The sequence below is a fragment of the Siniperca chuatsi genome, linkage group LG17, assembly GCF_020085105.1.
Source record: "Siniperca chuatsi isolate FFG_IHB_CAS linkage group LG17, ASM2008510v1, whole genome shotgun sequence".
In the NCBI taxonomy this organism is placed as follows: domain Eukaryota; kingdom Metazoa; phylum Chordata; class Actinopteri; order Centrarchiformes; family Sinipercidae; genus Siniperca; species Siniperca chuatsi.
In genome coordinates this window covers 21068991-21085748 of record NC_058058.1, presented here as the reverse complement: position 1 = coordinate 21085748, position 16758 = coordinate 21068991, and the positions used below count along the sequence as shown (strand labels likewise).

At 38.6% G+C, this 16758-nt stretch overlaps 1 protein-coding gene across 2 annotated transcripts; it reads left to right on the top strand.

The window, feature by feature from the left end:
* The first annotated feature begins 4990 nt into the window (after window positions 1-4990).
* On the top strand, window positions 4991-16137 carry nrsn1l (neurensin 1-like). 2 transcript variants are annotated; one of them, XM_044171734.1, is made up of 5 exons: window positions 4991-5091; window positions 7509-7591; window positions 9841-9993; window positions 12761-13103; window positions 16100-16137. In XM_044171734.1, the coding sequence occupies exons 2-5, from the start codon at window positions 7532-7534 to the stop codon at window positions 16120-16122; spliced, it is 579 nt and encodes a 192-aa protein (XP_044027669.1). In that variant the 5' UTR covers window positions 4991-5091; window positions 7509-7531; the 3' UTR covers window positions 16123-16137. The 2 variants fall into 2 exon arrangements, with proteins under 2 accessions (XP_044027669.1, XP_044027668.1); XM_044171733.1 differs by lacking the exon at window positions 16100-16137 and having other exon boundaries at window positions 12761-14535.
* The last annotated feature ends 621 nt before the right edge of the window (window positions 16138-16758 follow it).

Genomic DNA, 16758 nt, shown 5'->3' with positions numbered 1-16758 from the left:
CTCAGGTGATCTTCTATATTTTTTATGGTCAACAAATCACATGAAAAGACCTTTGTGCCATAGGGCTCCATTGTTGTTGATCAATGAGCCACACCGTTGCATTGGGTGACATGTTCCTTCCTTACCATGAAGACGGCCATTGTTCTTAGTTTGACTCAATCCCACACACACCGTCCTGCCGCCACAAATACTCACTAAAGAACCAAATGTGTATTAAAGCACATAGTCCACAGGAAATGTAGTTACTCCAGTTTGGACAACTACTGTGTCCAGCTGTTAATTACCTTTTTAAGGTACCAGCCAGCCTTTTTTAAAAATGAGTCTATATATTTGTGACCCGATATTTAAGATTTACATCTTCAGATGGAACCAGTGGGCTTGGGGCTGAGTGCCACAGACAAGGTAGGGAGGTCAGAAAGTAGTGAGAGATTGACTAATGAATTGTTGGTTTTGGTCTTTTTATTGGATTTGTTGACAATAAGAAAACTATTGTCACCAGCCTTATCCTTTAAAATGCTGATTACACAACAATATATCAGTAGTAATAATCCAGCATTATAATATATAATAGCCGGGCGTTTTGCCTGAAAGATAACTTTACTTTTGATACTATAAGAATATATTTGTTTATATATATTTGTTGATTTCATGCTTTTACTTAAGTAGAACTGAATACAAGACTTTTACTTATAATGGAGTACCTAAATAAAACAATCTAAATAGGTATTCCACCACTGACCACAGAAAACAAATCAATCAGAGCTCCAATAAAAACATTTTTCAATAGAATTAACTGCCTAAATCTTGAAAAAGTATGGACATATTGTGACAGCTTTATTTTTGCCTTATGTCTCCCCCAGACTTCCACTGTCTTTAAATCTAAGCACATCAATACACAGACACACACACACACACACTCCTCTGCCTCTTCATCATAGGATGTGACACCTGACGGCCCATTAGTTCCCAAAGTGCTATTCTATTCTATGAATTCCTCTTCTTATAGAATATTTAGACTCTGTGTGTTTCCCTCCGCTTGTCAACATGGGATGCATTATTCATGTTAATGTGCCATTATCGGACGCTCTGCGTGATGTAACGCAGCTGTTCCCTGGCCCTGCACCCACAAACACATCCAGTGACCTTCTGAACTGTGCACTGCCATCACCCTGCCTGCAGCACTGCAGTGGCTCCGCTTCATATAATACACCAAGGGAGAGGAAATTTGTGCTTTACAGAGGTTTTATTATGCAATTAAGATGTGTGCTTCCTAAAAGCACAGCTACATTGAAGATGAAAGATTTGAGGTTTTAACACAGCTTGGGTGCATCCATAACTGTGCACCTGCAATACGCACTTTTAAGAAAGAGATAGAGAGCAGCAGAGTGAATTTAACCAGCTTTTAATTATGATATTAAAAAGGTATGCCTGTATTTGAGATAGTGTGATGTATCCTAACTGTATGCTTGAATTTAAGAGAGATATGACACAAGGGAGGGAATTTGAGTTAACAAGCCTTTGGTGCAATTAAAAGATAAGTCAAAGCCTTGCCTGCATTTGAGATAGAATGAGGGAATGACTGAGTTTTAATTTGCCTTTTGTGAATCCATAAAGTAAGCCTGGGTTTGAGATAGAGAGAAGAAAATAGATAGACTTTTAACAAGCTGTAAGAAGGTAAGCTTACAAAACATGTGTTTGAGATGGGGAGAGAGAAAGAGAAAGAGGCACAGAGGGAGTAAATTTTGTTGGGAAATACATTATTTGCTGTCTTGCCGTGAGTTAGATGACAAGATCGGTACCAGTCTCATGTCTATATGGTAAATATGTAGCAGCTAATTAGCTTATCTTAGCTTAGCTTACTTCAGAGTAAAGACTGGCAACATAGGGAACCAGATAGCCTGGCTTTACCTACCAGCACCTCTAAAGTTCACTAATTAACATGTTCGATGTTTGTTTAATCAATACAAAAACCGAAGTGTAAAAACAACAATTGCTGAATCAACAAAACGTTGAATTGTTGCTTTTACATTTCAGTTTTTGTACAGATTAAACAAACAAGATATACCATGTTAATCAGTGAGTTTTATAGGTGCTGGTAGGTGGGTTTTGTTACTTTTGGACTGAGCCAGGCTAGCTGTTTCCCCACGTTTGCAGTCTATGCTATGCTAAGCTACCGGCTGCTGGCTCCAGCGACATATCTACTATACAAACATGAGAGTGCTATCGATCTTTTCATGTAACTCTCAGCAAGAAACTGAATATGCATTTTCCCCAAAAAGGCAAACTATTCCTTTAAGGTTTAATAATAACAATTGTATGTATTCAAACGTATAAATGGTGTTTCAAAATGAGTAAAAAGAGAGGCAGAAGGGCGAAGAAGAAAATTAGGTACTGGACTGGAAATGTCCTTAAGTGCGAATGTCGCTATAGCTCAATTAGCACTGCACTGAACTGCCAACTTGTCAAAAAGTGTCTTGCAGTGGATGCTGGCATAGCAGCCACCATCCCTACCACCCTGACAAGGATTAGACAGGTGGAGAAAATGAAAGACTGAAACATCTTCTCAGTCATCAAACCTAAATATTGTGGCTTTGGAAAATGGTGTACACTTTCTATTTGAGAGCCAATAAATGAAAGGCTTTTCACAGCTAATTAACATGATGGCTTAGATGTTCCACGATATTGACAGTGGCTTTATAGGCTGGTGTGGGTTGATGCACAGGTTATTTTTAAGATACCAGACAAGCACAATGCATAATTTATCACACCAAAGGATAACCCTCCCAAGCTGGTGAATAAAGGAAGTAATAAGGGCAGCGAGGCATGCAGCTGAAACGACTGATAATGCTTTACAACCGATTCTAAATAGAGTAGATGAAAAAATGTCCTGTTTGCACATCATCTTAAAGGAAAGTGTAATTATCTATCAGCCAATCAACACCTAGCACTCACTTCCTGTGTCTGACCTTGCTGGATTCGTAACCATGGAAATTTTTTTTCTCTTTCTCTGATAGAGCACAGCTTGATCATACAAAAACCTGTGTGTGTGTGTGTGTGTGTGGTGGGGGGGTGAACAACAAACAAGAACAGTTTTCCATGTCTTTCTCTCACCAGGGCACCTTGGAAACTGGTCTTATCCTGCCTTTTATGGCTTACCATACTGTGTCCAAATAACAAATATGCAGGGATGATGAACCACTACCCTTATGCTCTCACAGACACACACACACAATTATTCTGCCTGGTAGCAATGTTCTTTTCACACACAGATCGGATAAATATGTGAAAATGACATTATTTGTTTTCTTACCATTTGGGATCTGTTATGACAGTCTGCATAAATAATGCATCTTCAGGAAACACTGAAATATTTACAGAACACATATTGGCAAGATCTGACAGTGGATTGTGTGTGTGTGTGTGTGTGTGAGGTTGTTTCTTTTAACATTATTTCAGCTATGTACCATGCCTTGAAGTGAGCCTGCTTACAGAGGCAGACATGCGTCTTTAGTTTGCATTCCCAGAGGCTTTATCAGTTATTGACAGCTGGTGAATGCAGCACTCGATTTAAGTAGACTATCCTGTCAGACTGACATTTGATGGACAGTTTAGAGACTCTAGAGTTGTACAAAAGCTTACCTTACGTTACAATATGTATCTCATTGTTGGTGAAAAGTTAAAAGGCCTCAACCTTGTAATGTTGTACTTACTGAATACTATGGTTGTGATAATATAAAGAGCAATCTTAATTGATAAAAAGAAATTAAATAAAGTAAAAATGTAAAGAAAAAAACAATACCAGAAAAAAATCAAGGCACGTATAAAGTACCTTGATAGAAGCATAAAAAAGAACGAGTCCCAAAAGTGAACCCTGTGGGACTCCACATGTAATGTCTGTAACTTAAATCACTGGATTGAAATTTAGGATGTTGAATTTTAAAATCATTTTTAACCACCATTTTCTTCCTATGTACAGTAGACATCCAAACACAGTACAGTATGTGGACACGTGAAGATTTTTGAACATCTCAGGACTCTGTGCAAGCCAGTCAAGCTAATGACAAAAAGACATTTGTTTATGGACTGTCACCTTGTGCATGGGGTCATGTTGAAAGAGGTTAAAAAAGTTTGGACAGTTTGGAAAAAGGTTTTGGCTGGCTCGCTACTTAGAGGTAGTTTGCAGAAGACAAGGGTTCAAGGCGAGGACTTTCAAGAAAAGTTTGAATCAATTCAAACGCACCTGTGGCCAAACACCAAAAAGCCCGTAAGACTCAACAAACTTCAAAGGGATAATATCTAGGTGCAGAATGTTTGGGGGTGGGGGGTTCTGGCTCATCCCAGCTGAATAACTGACAACAGTGCAACAGTGCTAGACTTAGACTTTAAGAACTGCAATAAATATATAGGCAGTCTTAAACTGGCTTTCATATAATACCACTAAATATTCCTTTAGGCAGGTAGTCAATCCATGGTACCCAATGATGAGTGGCTAATACTTAAATCTCCTGTGGTATATAGACACATATTTTCTGTTTCATACTTTTTTTGCCCTATAGTATTTTAAAGTTCTGCTGTGATTAATATATCATGTAGAGTATAAAGATGATGAACTGAGGAAGAAAGTCAACTTTGGACCTCTAAACTTAGATATAATCATTAAATCCAGTTTGATTCTCTGGAGATGTGGGTGGCGGTTCAAAAAACTAATTATGACTTATTCTGGTTAATTAAATGAAAATGAAAAGACAGTCACCTATATTTTTTTAAAGAATACATTGTGTCCGGTTGACACTACTGAACCACTAGTGTGTTTAAAAGTGACACACCTCATTAGAAACCTTGTTACTAAACTAACTGCGTGGACGAAAGGCTTTGAATCATCTATGAATGTGTCTGATAAAGACAGGTTATGGGTTACCTGACAGATTCCATACACTGTCTAGGGTTTACACATGTTTTTTTTTTTTTCTGCATTTACACGCATGCTCAGTGTCTCCGTTCAACTGATTCACATCAGCAGCAGCGCTGGAGATCAACCGGTCTGACAGCACATGGATCCCCAGTGAGAAGAGCCAGCACTCCGGGCAAGGGGTAAGACTGAGTCCTTCAGTGGCTGTTAACTCGGTTAGAGTGAAAAGAGGAGGCTGCAGTTGTAGAGAGAGAAACGACAAAGTGAGTCGCTGTAGATGAAGTGCTACGGAGAAAAGTGTGAAATGGACCGAGGATGCATGGCCGCGATGAGTCACTGGTGTCCAGTGCTGGCGGTTAGTTTATGCCTGTGCCATGCCTGAAAAATGTGTATTCACTGATCAGGATAGGATACCGTGCCAAAGCTTAGACTAAGTTTGATGTGTTTTATGATCGAGGGGGGGAATCAGAAATCCATTTGTAAGCAATATGGAAAATAATACATAAATAAATCACATTAGTATTTAAGACCATTGAGTTTGTTAACGCACTTCAGAGCCTAATCCATCATAATACCGACATAATATAGGCCTACTGTGAGTCACCAGTCAGTGCTTCACATATTTATCTAAAAGCATATTTACATATTGAACAGCTTTGGTGAAAGAAGTACTCAGATCCTTTACTATTTACTATTTCAAATGTGTAAAAATATGTATAAGTAAGTAAAAGCAAAGTAGTATCAGCACAATGTACTTAAAGTGTCAAAGCAAATGTATTTGTTTTGCAGAAAACTGAGTGTCATGTTATTATATCCGACATTATTACATTGTTTGCATAAACAGCATTTTACCGTTGTAGCTGCTCGAGGTGGAGCTAGTTTTAACTCTATATAAAGTCAGCTAGTTTAGTCCAGAGGTTCCCAATCTAAGGGTGAGCCCCCCCTGCAAAGGGTCGCAAAATAAATCTGAGGGGTCATAAGATCATTAATGGGGCAGAAAAGAGGAAAACATGCTACGAAAATTTGTATTAATTTTGGACTTTTCTTGAATCTTTGCTTTTGCTTGTGAAATATTGAATTTTGCCGCTTTGAGCTTCCAACAATTACTGAAATGAAACCATCAGAGAAGTCTAGAGGGGAAATGTCTCTTTAGTGGAACTAAACTAACAACTCATACACATCTAAAACATGACAAGGAGCCACAGCTAGGCACTGCTTTTTTGTAAGGGGTCACAAGCCAAAAAGGTTTCAAAATGTTATTTAAATTAAAGTATAAATACACGTTTTATACTTATAGTCATTATATCATCTGGCTGATCAAAACAGAGCTGATTTTAACATTGTTGGTTAGTTTAATCTATTATATTGTATTATATTTATATAAGCAGTAACTAGTTATGAAAGAAGTGACCAGTAATTATTGCTGTCTAGTAAATATAGTGGAGTAAAAAGTACAATGTTTTCTCTGAAATGTAGTGAAGTAGAAGTATAACGTAGTATAAAATGGAAATATTCAACGTACTGGAATCACTAATCAGTGCAATCATTTATTTAAAAGTATAATTAGAAATGAGGTCAAGTTTTCCATTGGCATTATGTTAGTTATGGACTTTCCTATGCCCTGTTCTTGAGAATTCATACTTCTAATTCTGTTGACATTCACCATGAATAAAACCAGAAAGGTCAGATCGTTTCCTTTATAAAGAAAAACTGAGCCAGACAAAAAATAAATGAGATGTCAATACTATAAAAATTAGGTTTTAAGTTACTAAAGTCTGGCCACATTCAGCATTCTTTTTAGAAGGCAATGTAATACTTTGAAAGATTTTGGATATTTTGTTTTTCAGTTTGAGTAAGCTTTCTTCAGCTTGGTGCTATTACACACATGTTCTTTTGTTGGCTTAGGAAGTTTTATCTTGTATAAGTTTTGTTTACATATCTACAATTTCCAGTTACAAAGAGACCAGGGCTTGTAATCACAAATCACATGGACTCACAAAAAGCTTGTTTAATTGAACAGAGTTTGGTAACAACTCATCCTGTGAGGTTCAAGATTTTGGCCATGGAGGAGGGTACAAACCTAACATTACCTGAGCAGGATGTTCTCCTTTGCTGATGTATTTTTCAGGGTTACGTTTCAAATTGCAGTCAGGTTGAACATACTGTATAATACAAACTGAGATCAGACATGTGTAGCCGCTTGGAGAAGCTGTTTGGAGGCAGAGAATGAAAGAAATCAATCAAACCGCCTCAGGAGAACAACAACAGAGGGACATGTGTGCATATGCGTATGAGGAAAAATAGAGTGTGCACGCACTTGCATTTGTGTGACTCATCCGTGGGTGGTAATAGAGCCACCTCAGGGCCACGGTAGCCGTCAATCGTTCACATGCAGCAACAATAACTGGGGCAATCTGATGACACAGGCCAAGATTTATAACCAGCCTCTGAATGGAGAGAGGCTTTTATTGAGGGAAATCCATATTCAGCAGATAAACAGTGTTTGTGTTACAACAGCCTTACAGCTGACATGTACACAATTCAATCTCGACTCAGAATATGTATTACCCTCAGTATGTATCTGTATCTTTTACTGTAGGTGTACAAGCTGTGTGAGGTGTGATGGCGCTGTGCTCTGAAGCCTGTGTCTCTGGCTCAGGAGGAGAATCCTCCGGGAGTGAGGTGAGCTTCAGTTTCCCTGGATTTATTTGATTTTATTACAGCTTAAAGAGTCTTATGATCAACATTATGCAGATGTACAGAGGACAGCTAATATGCTTTGGAAACGCTTTAGATGACAGCCCACAAATTTCAATGTGAATCTTTTGTACATACAGGGTACCAATGAAATACTTACTACACTGTACTGTAAAAGGGGTGAACACGGGGCTTCTTCATTTTACAGCCGACATAACCCGGACTTAAACTTTAATAAGGGAGCTTTCTCACACATTTGTACCATCACTTAAGTAATAATAATAATAATAATAATAATAATAATAATAATAAAATTTTATTTATAGAGCACTTATCAAAACAAAGTACAAATTGCTTCACAAAAAGAGAAATAAAATACCACAGTGAATGATAAAATATAAAAGAAATTAAATACACAAAAGCAATAAAATAAACAGCCAGTTCAGGTAAAATCAGGGTATGCTTTCCGATAAAAATGTGTTTTGAGAAGAGACTTAAACGAAGACACTGACTCAGACAACCTAATTTCTTCGGGCAAGTTGTTCCAGAGCCTCGGGGCCCTGATGGCAAAAGCTCTGTCCCTCTTGGTTTTCATCCTGGACTCAGGAACAGACAGGAGACCCCTGCCTGAAGATCTCAAACTATGTGAAGGTTCATAAGGGATTACAAGGTCTAAAATATAGTCTGGAGCCAGGCCATGAAGAGCCTTAAAAGTAATCAATAAGATCTTAAAATCAATCCTAAAACCAACAGGGAGCCAATGTAAAGAGGCTAAGACAGGTGTGATGTGATCGTACCTCCTGGTCCTGGTTAAAAGCCTAGCAGCTGAGTTCTGTACAGTCTGCAGTCGTTTCAGAGTAATGGTAACACTCATTATCTTGCTGGTAATGACACGAAAGGACATAAAAGCTGTTCTAGGTTCTTCTCTAACATCAGTTTTGATTGTTAGACAGATCCAACATTGGATCCCAAGACTAAGAATATATTTTGTAATTCATAAGTCAAAAGAAATGATACCACAACTTGTTTCATTACAATATCAACACTAGCCCCAGTTTGCACCTCTCGTGTATTAGCATTAGCATTACACTGGAGTCACAGAGCTAAGCATCCATTTCTCTAAAAGATAAATACTCATCAATATTTGAAAAACCCAGAAGGTCATTTAACATTTATAGCTGTTCTGAAGGTATTTCCAAAATCCTCAAAGACTCTTCTTAACATCTAGATGAAAGAATATTCCATCCTCTGCATGATAAAAAAGATTGGTTAAAAATCATTTTTATCGTGCACTGGAGGAATTTTTTTCATCCAGATGATTAGAAGAGTCTTTAAGGATTCTGGAAATACCTTCAGAACAGCGTTATGTGTTGTTAATTAACTTTAACACTTACCACACTGTCACACTGTTTTCTCCCTTTTTTCCTGTCATGTTACCCCGTAATAGTATTACTGTACTCTGTATTTATTAAATAGGTACTCAGTGAGCTAAAAAATTGTTGAAATCCCTCTTAGACACAAAGTTCCATCCATCCATCGATTTGGGCCGGGTCATGGTGGCTGCAGGCTAAGCAAGGTAGTCCAGACGTTCCTCTCCCCAGCAACGTTTTTCACGAGGCATTCCCAAGCCAGATGAGATATATAATCTCTCCAGCGTGTTCTGGGTCTACAAACCTACAAAGGAAGGTGCCCAGGAGGCATCCTGATCAGATGCCCGAACCACCTCAACTGGCTGCTTTCAACGCATAGGAGCTTTAAGTGCTACTCTGAGTTCCCTCCAGATGTCTGAGCTCCTTACCCTATCTCTAAGGGTGAGCCCAACCACCCTACAGAGGAAACTCATTGCAGCCGCCTTTATCCACGATCTCATTCTTTTGGTCACTTTTCAAAGCTCATGACCATAGCTGAGGGTTGGAACAAAGATCGACTGGCTCAGTTCCCTGGTCACCACAATGGTCCAGTTCCCTGGAACATGGAACTCAAAGTTGTTACCCCCTTATTTCCTAAACTTTTGTCTTCTTCCCTTGCACTTACATATCCGTACCGGTATAGGTACTCACTACCCAGTAACTATTTTATTGATACCCCATATGTACTAAATAATTACACTATATTTTGCAGGCTGTAATCTGAAGTGTTAACTAGGCTTTTTTCAAACGTGAACGAGAGATACAGGCAAATGTAATGACTGAGGACCTTGGAATTTGCTCCCTTTGTGCACAACATCCTTCCAGGCGGGTCTTAGCTGTCTTCAGTTTGGGGTTCGTTCCTATCTGCACCACTTCTACGAGGAGTGCTCGTCCTCCATGTGGGAGAGAGATCCGGAGGATCGGGGGTTCATCCAGAGCCAGAGGTCAAACCTGTGGTGGAACTCAGCAGTCTGGAAGGTAGAGCAACTACACTCTCCAATCTGTTTATATTGCTCACCATCATTGAATCTCTGTTCCTGGGTCTTAAAACCACTCAAATTACTGTCTTTCTATTCAATTCAGTACATTTACTGGCATAACTGAGTTAAAATAAGTTTTCAAAAGCAGGAGTAGACCCACAAAATGAACCTTTTTCAAGAAATTAAGAACAATTTGAAGTTGTTCAAATCAAGCCATACTGAAATGGCAATTTATATTACCATTAATCATTAGGACATAATCATCTATGAAGTTCAAAATAGGAACATAATGGTAAACAAATAAATAAAAATTCATGAACTGCATATCAGACATTATAGTAATCAGTGTGTCTGTTGGTGTCTCAGTGCTCAGTCTCTCCAGCATTTCTTGCATTAGAAAGACATATTGTGTATTTCCCTTAATCAGTCCTACTCTGATATTTTACATAAATAAATATCAGCCACTGACTGATATAACACAATAGAGATTAAATCCACCACTAGTATCTGTTATGTCCCAGGAGAAATCCTACAGGCACACAGGAAGTGATGCATGTTACTTTTCAGGTTTGTTTGAAGCGTAAGAAAAATTCCCTGGGGAGACGGGAGGTCAGGTACCCTCATTGTTCGTAGAAAGTTACTGTTTCTCGATTGCTAAGACACATTTCTTGAAAGCTGCTCTCCTTTTCTCTAAACTGTGAACACAAAACACAATTTTCAAGCTACATTCACAAAACCTCAGACTCTTCTTGCAAAACCAAACTTTCACCTCAAAACAGTTCAATCTGTGCTCAAAACTGAACTATGTTGTCAAATCGTGCCCCAAGTCAATCAAAATTAAAAACACTACTGAACAGTCACTAAACACTACGTAGAAAAATAGAAAACACAATGCTCAGGACATGAAGCTAGAGAAATAAATGTTTATTGTTCCCTGTAGGCTAAATGCATGTTACAAAACAAAAAAAACCTGTGCATTTAGCACAAGACAAAACAGAAATCTTATGCGTTTGCCACTGGTGTACAGTAAGCCCATGTAAAAATAAAGTACAAAAATATACATGGAATACTAGGCCTACAAACAGTTAGACCAACCCTCCATTACAATACTACAGTATATTGGTACAGTGATGTACTGAAACATATATTTACTTACAGTATACTGTGGTACAGTATATAGTATGTCATACAGTAATTGCTGTCAACATTTACATACTGTACTATAATGTCAAAAAAAGGTAATTACCTGTTCTCTTCTCTAAATCTTCGGATTATGGTGGACACAGTGAATCTACTGATGTTCGGTTGTACCCTTTGTCCAGCCTCCCTCATGCTCATACCATAGACAAGAACGTGGTCAATCACAGTAGCTCTGATTTCATCAGATATTACTGTTCTTGGTCTTCGCTGACCACCTCGACTTCCTCTCACACAAACTCTTCCTCTCAGATTTCTATCCATTGTAGGGCCTCACAAACCAGTGCTCTCTGAACTGGCTTACTTTATATGTTCCCTCACATCATTAGCCACAAGTATGATCAATTTTGAGTTGTTGTGTTCAAGTGGTGACATCTGTGCTTTAATTGTGTTTGACTTTTGTCACCTGTGCTCACCATTATGCAGCACGGGTGCATCACAACGAAAATGTGTTGGCAAGTTGTGTCTAAACAGGTGAAAAGTGCTTATGGTTTTGCCAAAAGAGTGATTGATTCAATCAGTGGGTTCAGGCAACTGAGCATTTGGTTCAGACAATAGGGTTTAGTGTTTTAGCAATTGAGAAAAACTGTAATTCAACTGTTCACTGATATAGTACAGTCAGTGGCTGATGTGCCTTAAGTGTAGATTTATGTATTTCTATCCTTCAGTCCAGCCCATGTTTCCCATTACCCTTACAAGCTTTTGAAACAGAGCATTTTATCATATTCCCGAACTGAGTTGAATAAAAATGTGAAAAGTTGCATAAAACATGTTTTTAACCTTCGGTTGAATTTAGGATAGATTGGGTTTTCTCTTAATCTTCTTATGGCACATTTAGAAGTTTGTTTAAATATTTAGAATATAAAACATTTATAGTGCATATAGTGATATTGAGATATTTAGATGTTTTTTATAGTCCCAAATAATCATCTTTAAACGAAAGCTGGCCTTTATATTATGTTCAGTCACTTGGGCTGTAACTATAATGATGTTACTATGACTGACTGACTTGAACTGGATCCGTTATTAGTCCCTTCCATAGTAACTGTAATTAATCAATTAAATTGATTGCTATTTTGAGGCTTACTGTGATTGTAAAAGCCTTTAGTGCAACCCCTTTACAACAATACATGAAGATTCAGTTATAGAAAAGGTGTACATTTTTTATTCTACCTTATTTTGAGATTTGTATCCCCTTTTCTTATAAATTAGACTACCAAATTCCCCATGTCCTTGTCACTGCCAGCCCCACTGCTGGCGACACGGTGCCTGCCAGCGATAAGCTTCACCAGTGTAATAACTCTACATATACTCTATATAGTGCATACAGTGCATTTTAAACTGTTGTCTCTACATGATGAACTGAATGCAGTGGTGTGGTGTTATTTGTAAAGGTGAGGGACTGTATGTAAGCAACTGCCCATTTGGCAATTTGGATTTTTTTCTGCACCACAAACACGAAATTACCTTTCCTAAGAAGAGCGCTGAGCAAAGAGTTCACCCTATAGAAAAAAAGAGCAGGATTGCACAAATTGCCACTTCTGGTTTGTATCTCACTATCTCTCCAGGTGTCATTGGCCCTGGGTCTCCTGATCCTGACTGCAGGTATTGCCAGCCTGTCAGTCGGTTACTCCACTCCCCATAAAATAGAGTCATTCGGAGAGGGAGACCTGTTCTTCGTGGACACCCAGGCCGTCAGCTTCAACAGGGGGCTGCACCTCAGCACTGCTGCCGGGATCGTGCTCTCCTGTCTCGGCTTGGCCCTGGTGGCAATGGGGGTTGTCGTTTTGATCCTCCCCCGGACCAACTTGAAAGGGAGGCTGTTCCACAGACTGAGGGAAGGAGAACGGAGAGGAGAGTCTGGTTCAAAGTGGAGGGGATTTCCAGGGGATGTGGTCACTAAGCCGCCAGGTAACGAGGAGGGGAAGGTACCCGTCATACTGTCGAAAGTGAAAAATGTGCAGCCCACTTCTTAAAAAAGATCCTTGCTGAACTACATGGTGTACAGGCTTTTGTTCTAGTCATGGGGCCTCATTTACCTGGTCTTATTATTGTTTTTGATCTGTTTTTGAAGGAAACAAGTGTCATTTTAGCATGCAAATTGTTCAAATGGAGGTTGTTTTGTGACGTGGATATCACAGTTAGACATAAAGGTCTCGACAGGTTTTAAAACGGCGTGGATCCGCTCAAGGACCAAAGTTTCTGTGTAGAGTTCTACTTTGGCAAACTTTGACACACGAATTTGCGCCGTTTTGTTTTTGTGTGGACGTGTGAATGTCACATTGTGATGTGACTGCCTTTGTGACTGACTTAATTTAGGTACTTATCTATCTACACCTATCAGGATTTAAAAGCACAGCTTGATCTGAATAGATCATATATTTTTATATATCGAAATTAAAATGTATAAATGAGGGCCCAAGACTTCAACCAGAGACCTTGTGGCTCTCTGAAACACCCCATACTCCAGGATAGGGATATAGTTGTTGACCATAGACTGTGTTTGTGCAGTGCTCTAGTGTTCAACTCTCAACTCTCAAAGACAGCAGATTCCTATTGACTAATGATAGAAAATTCTTTGTTTTTACCTTCCACTTGATAGTGTTTGTTGTATTTATGCTCATGCATGAATCACAGAGAAAACATATGTTTCCATTCATATACATATATACACACGGATCACAGGACATTCAAATAGTGCTCACATGCAGAAGATTCATTAACAATTCTGTATCTACATTTTCACATATCTCCACTGATCCTCAGCCCGCTGTGTTCAACACATGTACAGTCACACTCATCTGTTCACCCACACACCCACACACATGCACAAATTTGTGCTCCATTGACAATATCACCTATTTTCTCCCCACTGTAATCTGGCTCCGTAATTGCCTGCAATCTGTGTCTCCGGGCAACAGTTGGGCTTCAAGTGCTCTATTTTCAACTCCGAACAAAGGCTCTTTTCTGATTGGCCCAGCACTTCCCCTCTCTTCATTTTCAAACCAATCAGGTTTTTTGTTTACAGGCACATAGTAGTAGCGAGTGAGTGGTAAAGCGCTGAGATGAGACAAATCTGCACTGACACCTTAGAGGCCACTTCATTTGATAGGTTCCTCCTAGTTATATTAGTTTGAATAAAAGAGAGTACAAGTTAGAAAAAAATAGAATAATCGTGTTGTCCTGACTGGTTAACCTGATTGTATTCCACTGGATGTTATTATTGATGTTTTACTGTTTTATTGTGTTATTGGCTATGATGAAGATAATGGAATAAAATTAGGATCAAGTGTCACTAGTGCAAAATAAATGACCAAAATAAACTTCTGCATACTTAAATGTGTTAGGCTTTGTTAGTGTTTGGTTCCATTTTATCAATCTGTTCCACCATGGCGAGAATATAAACCTATTTTAAACTGACAGTAAGGGATATTTTTGATATTTATACTCAATCAAATGGTTCTTTGTAATGAAAGGTTGGAAAGGGGTTGCCTTTAGTGCTGAACTCACTGAGGAATAACACCCAATTCTGAAGATTAATTCAGCTTTTACCTGCTTTTAGCCTCTTTTAGCTGATTGTTTTGGTTCTACAAGACACACACTGGGCCTCATGCAAGAACCTCATATAAATAGATTATGTCTTAAGTGGCATGTTCAAGTGATTTATAAAACGTGTGGCACTCACCAATTTTATTGTATGCAGAATTTTCCCTGAGGTGCATCAAAAATTCACGAGGCATGGCGGACCATGTACCAATAGTTTGCGTTCCTCCAAAGAACACTTGTTTACCTTAAGACATCCCTGCATGTCACACTTCCTTGCTTGCCTCCCAAGTCAAGGTCCACTTTAAGCAAGATGATTTTTGAGATCTAACTTCATGTCAAACCAATTTCTGAGCGATATAAAAATAGGATGAGAATAAGATAAAGCACACTAAAATGCTCCTGCAAGACATCGATGGAATTTCTCACCATCTACAGGCCCCTATATAATATTACAGATGGCCATGTCCAGCAAAAGAGCAAGTTGCAAGTTGCCCAGCATGAAAGGAAAAGAAACACTTTGGGAGAGTGGGTGGTGAAAAAAAGTTGAACATCTAACAGCTAAAGATATATAGATATATACCCAGATATTTTTCTCATTTGGTGGATAAAAACCGACTTAAAAGGAGATGGACTAGTCAGGTGGCCAGAGACTCGACTCATTCTAGCCCATGTTGTTCTATGTCTGCTGGATGTGTACTGTTTACAAAAGGTTTTTTAAAAAAGTTTTTATGCTCCCTATTGGTCAAAAAGTGCATAATGCAGCTTTAATGCTCTCAAACAAGACTAAGAGTCTACAGTCGGCATGCTGGTGCTAGTGGCTCTTTGGCTTTACTTAAGGACAGCGGTTTTTTGAGCTAAATGCTAATGTCGTCATGCTAACATGCTCATAATGATAGTGTTAACATGTGGATGTTTTGCTGATGTAATGTTTACCATGTTCACCATTGCCTGTTAGTAATGCTAACACTTGCTAATTAGCACTAAACACAAAGTGGGTATGTCATTAAGCTGCCAGTATGCCTCTTCAGAAGTGCTTGTCAGACGGTCAAATAGCTTCGGAAACCTCTTCCCCCCGCACCTTTCCGACATAGGATTGGGGGGTTGTGTCCAACAACTTCTGTAACCATCATCACCATTTTTAAACAATATCGTGTCTCCCCCCTCTCTATGACAGGTGTTTTTTTCACTCACACACTCACACACAACATACGAAGTAATTATTTTCTAGTATAACCCAGTCCTCAGTTTTACAGGTATTTGGTCATAAACCAAAATATCGGTCTAATTAATTTTTTTTTTTCTTAAACTGCATACTTATACACAGTAAATTAAACAGTTTACAATAATTTCCAATGTTTTAGGAAAGAATGACTACAAGCAATAGTGTCAACAAGAGCAGCACCTGTGTAGCCTACATAAAAGAGTTTTAAATAGTAAGTACTACATGTACATTATAAATGTATTCCTATAATTTTGAGATGTGGCATGTGAGGTGTAGCTGTGGGTATGTGCAGGAATGTGTGTGTGTGTGTGTGTGTGTGTGTGTGTGTGTGTTTGTGAGTTGTGTTTATGTCTGTATTAGTATATGTACACGTGTAAATAGTACACGTGTTACTTTGGGGAGATGAGTCTCAACTGTGAGTGTGATTCATCTCATCTTGTCTCCAAAAGTCACACACTAACAGGAGGCACACCGCTAATCGAGACAGTTCGTACGTACACACACACACACACAAACGCATACACACTTTCTCTAGGTCACAACTTGTCCTCAGAATCATATTTGTTTTGCAGCAATTTGTGCTGTGTTTACTGGCCAGCTGATGTTTGTTCCAAAACCAATGTACAGTGTGTTGTTTTTGGACTGATACCTATCTTCCTGTATCAAGCTGATGATGGCCTTTTATAAAATACTGCATTCATTTTTAAGCTCTGTTAGACTGGATGTTCCTATGACCTTTGCGGTTATTTTGTATTGTAAATTATAATAACATCAATATTTGTTTAAAGGTCAACCTTA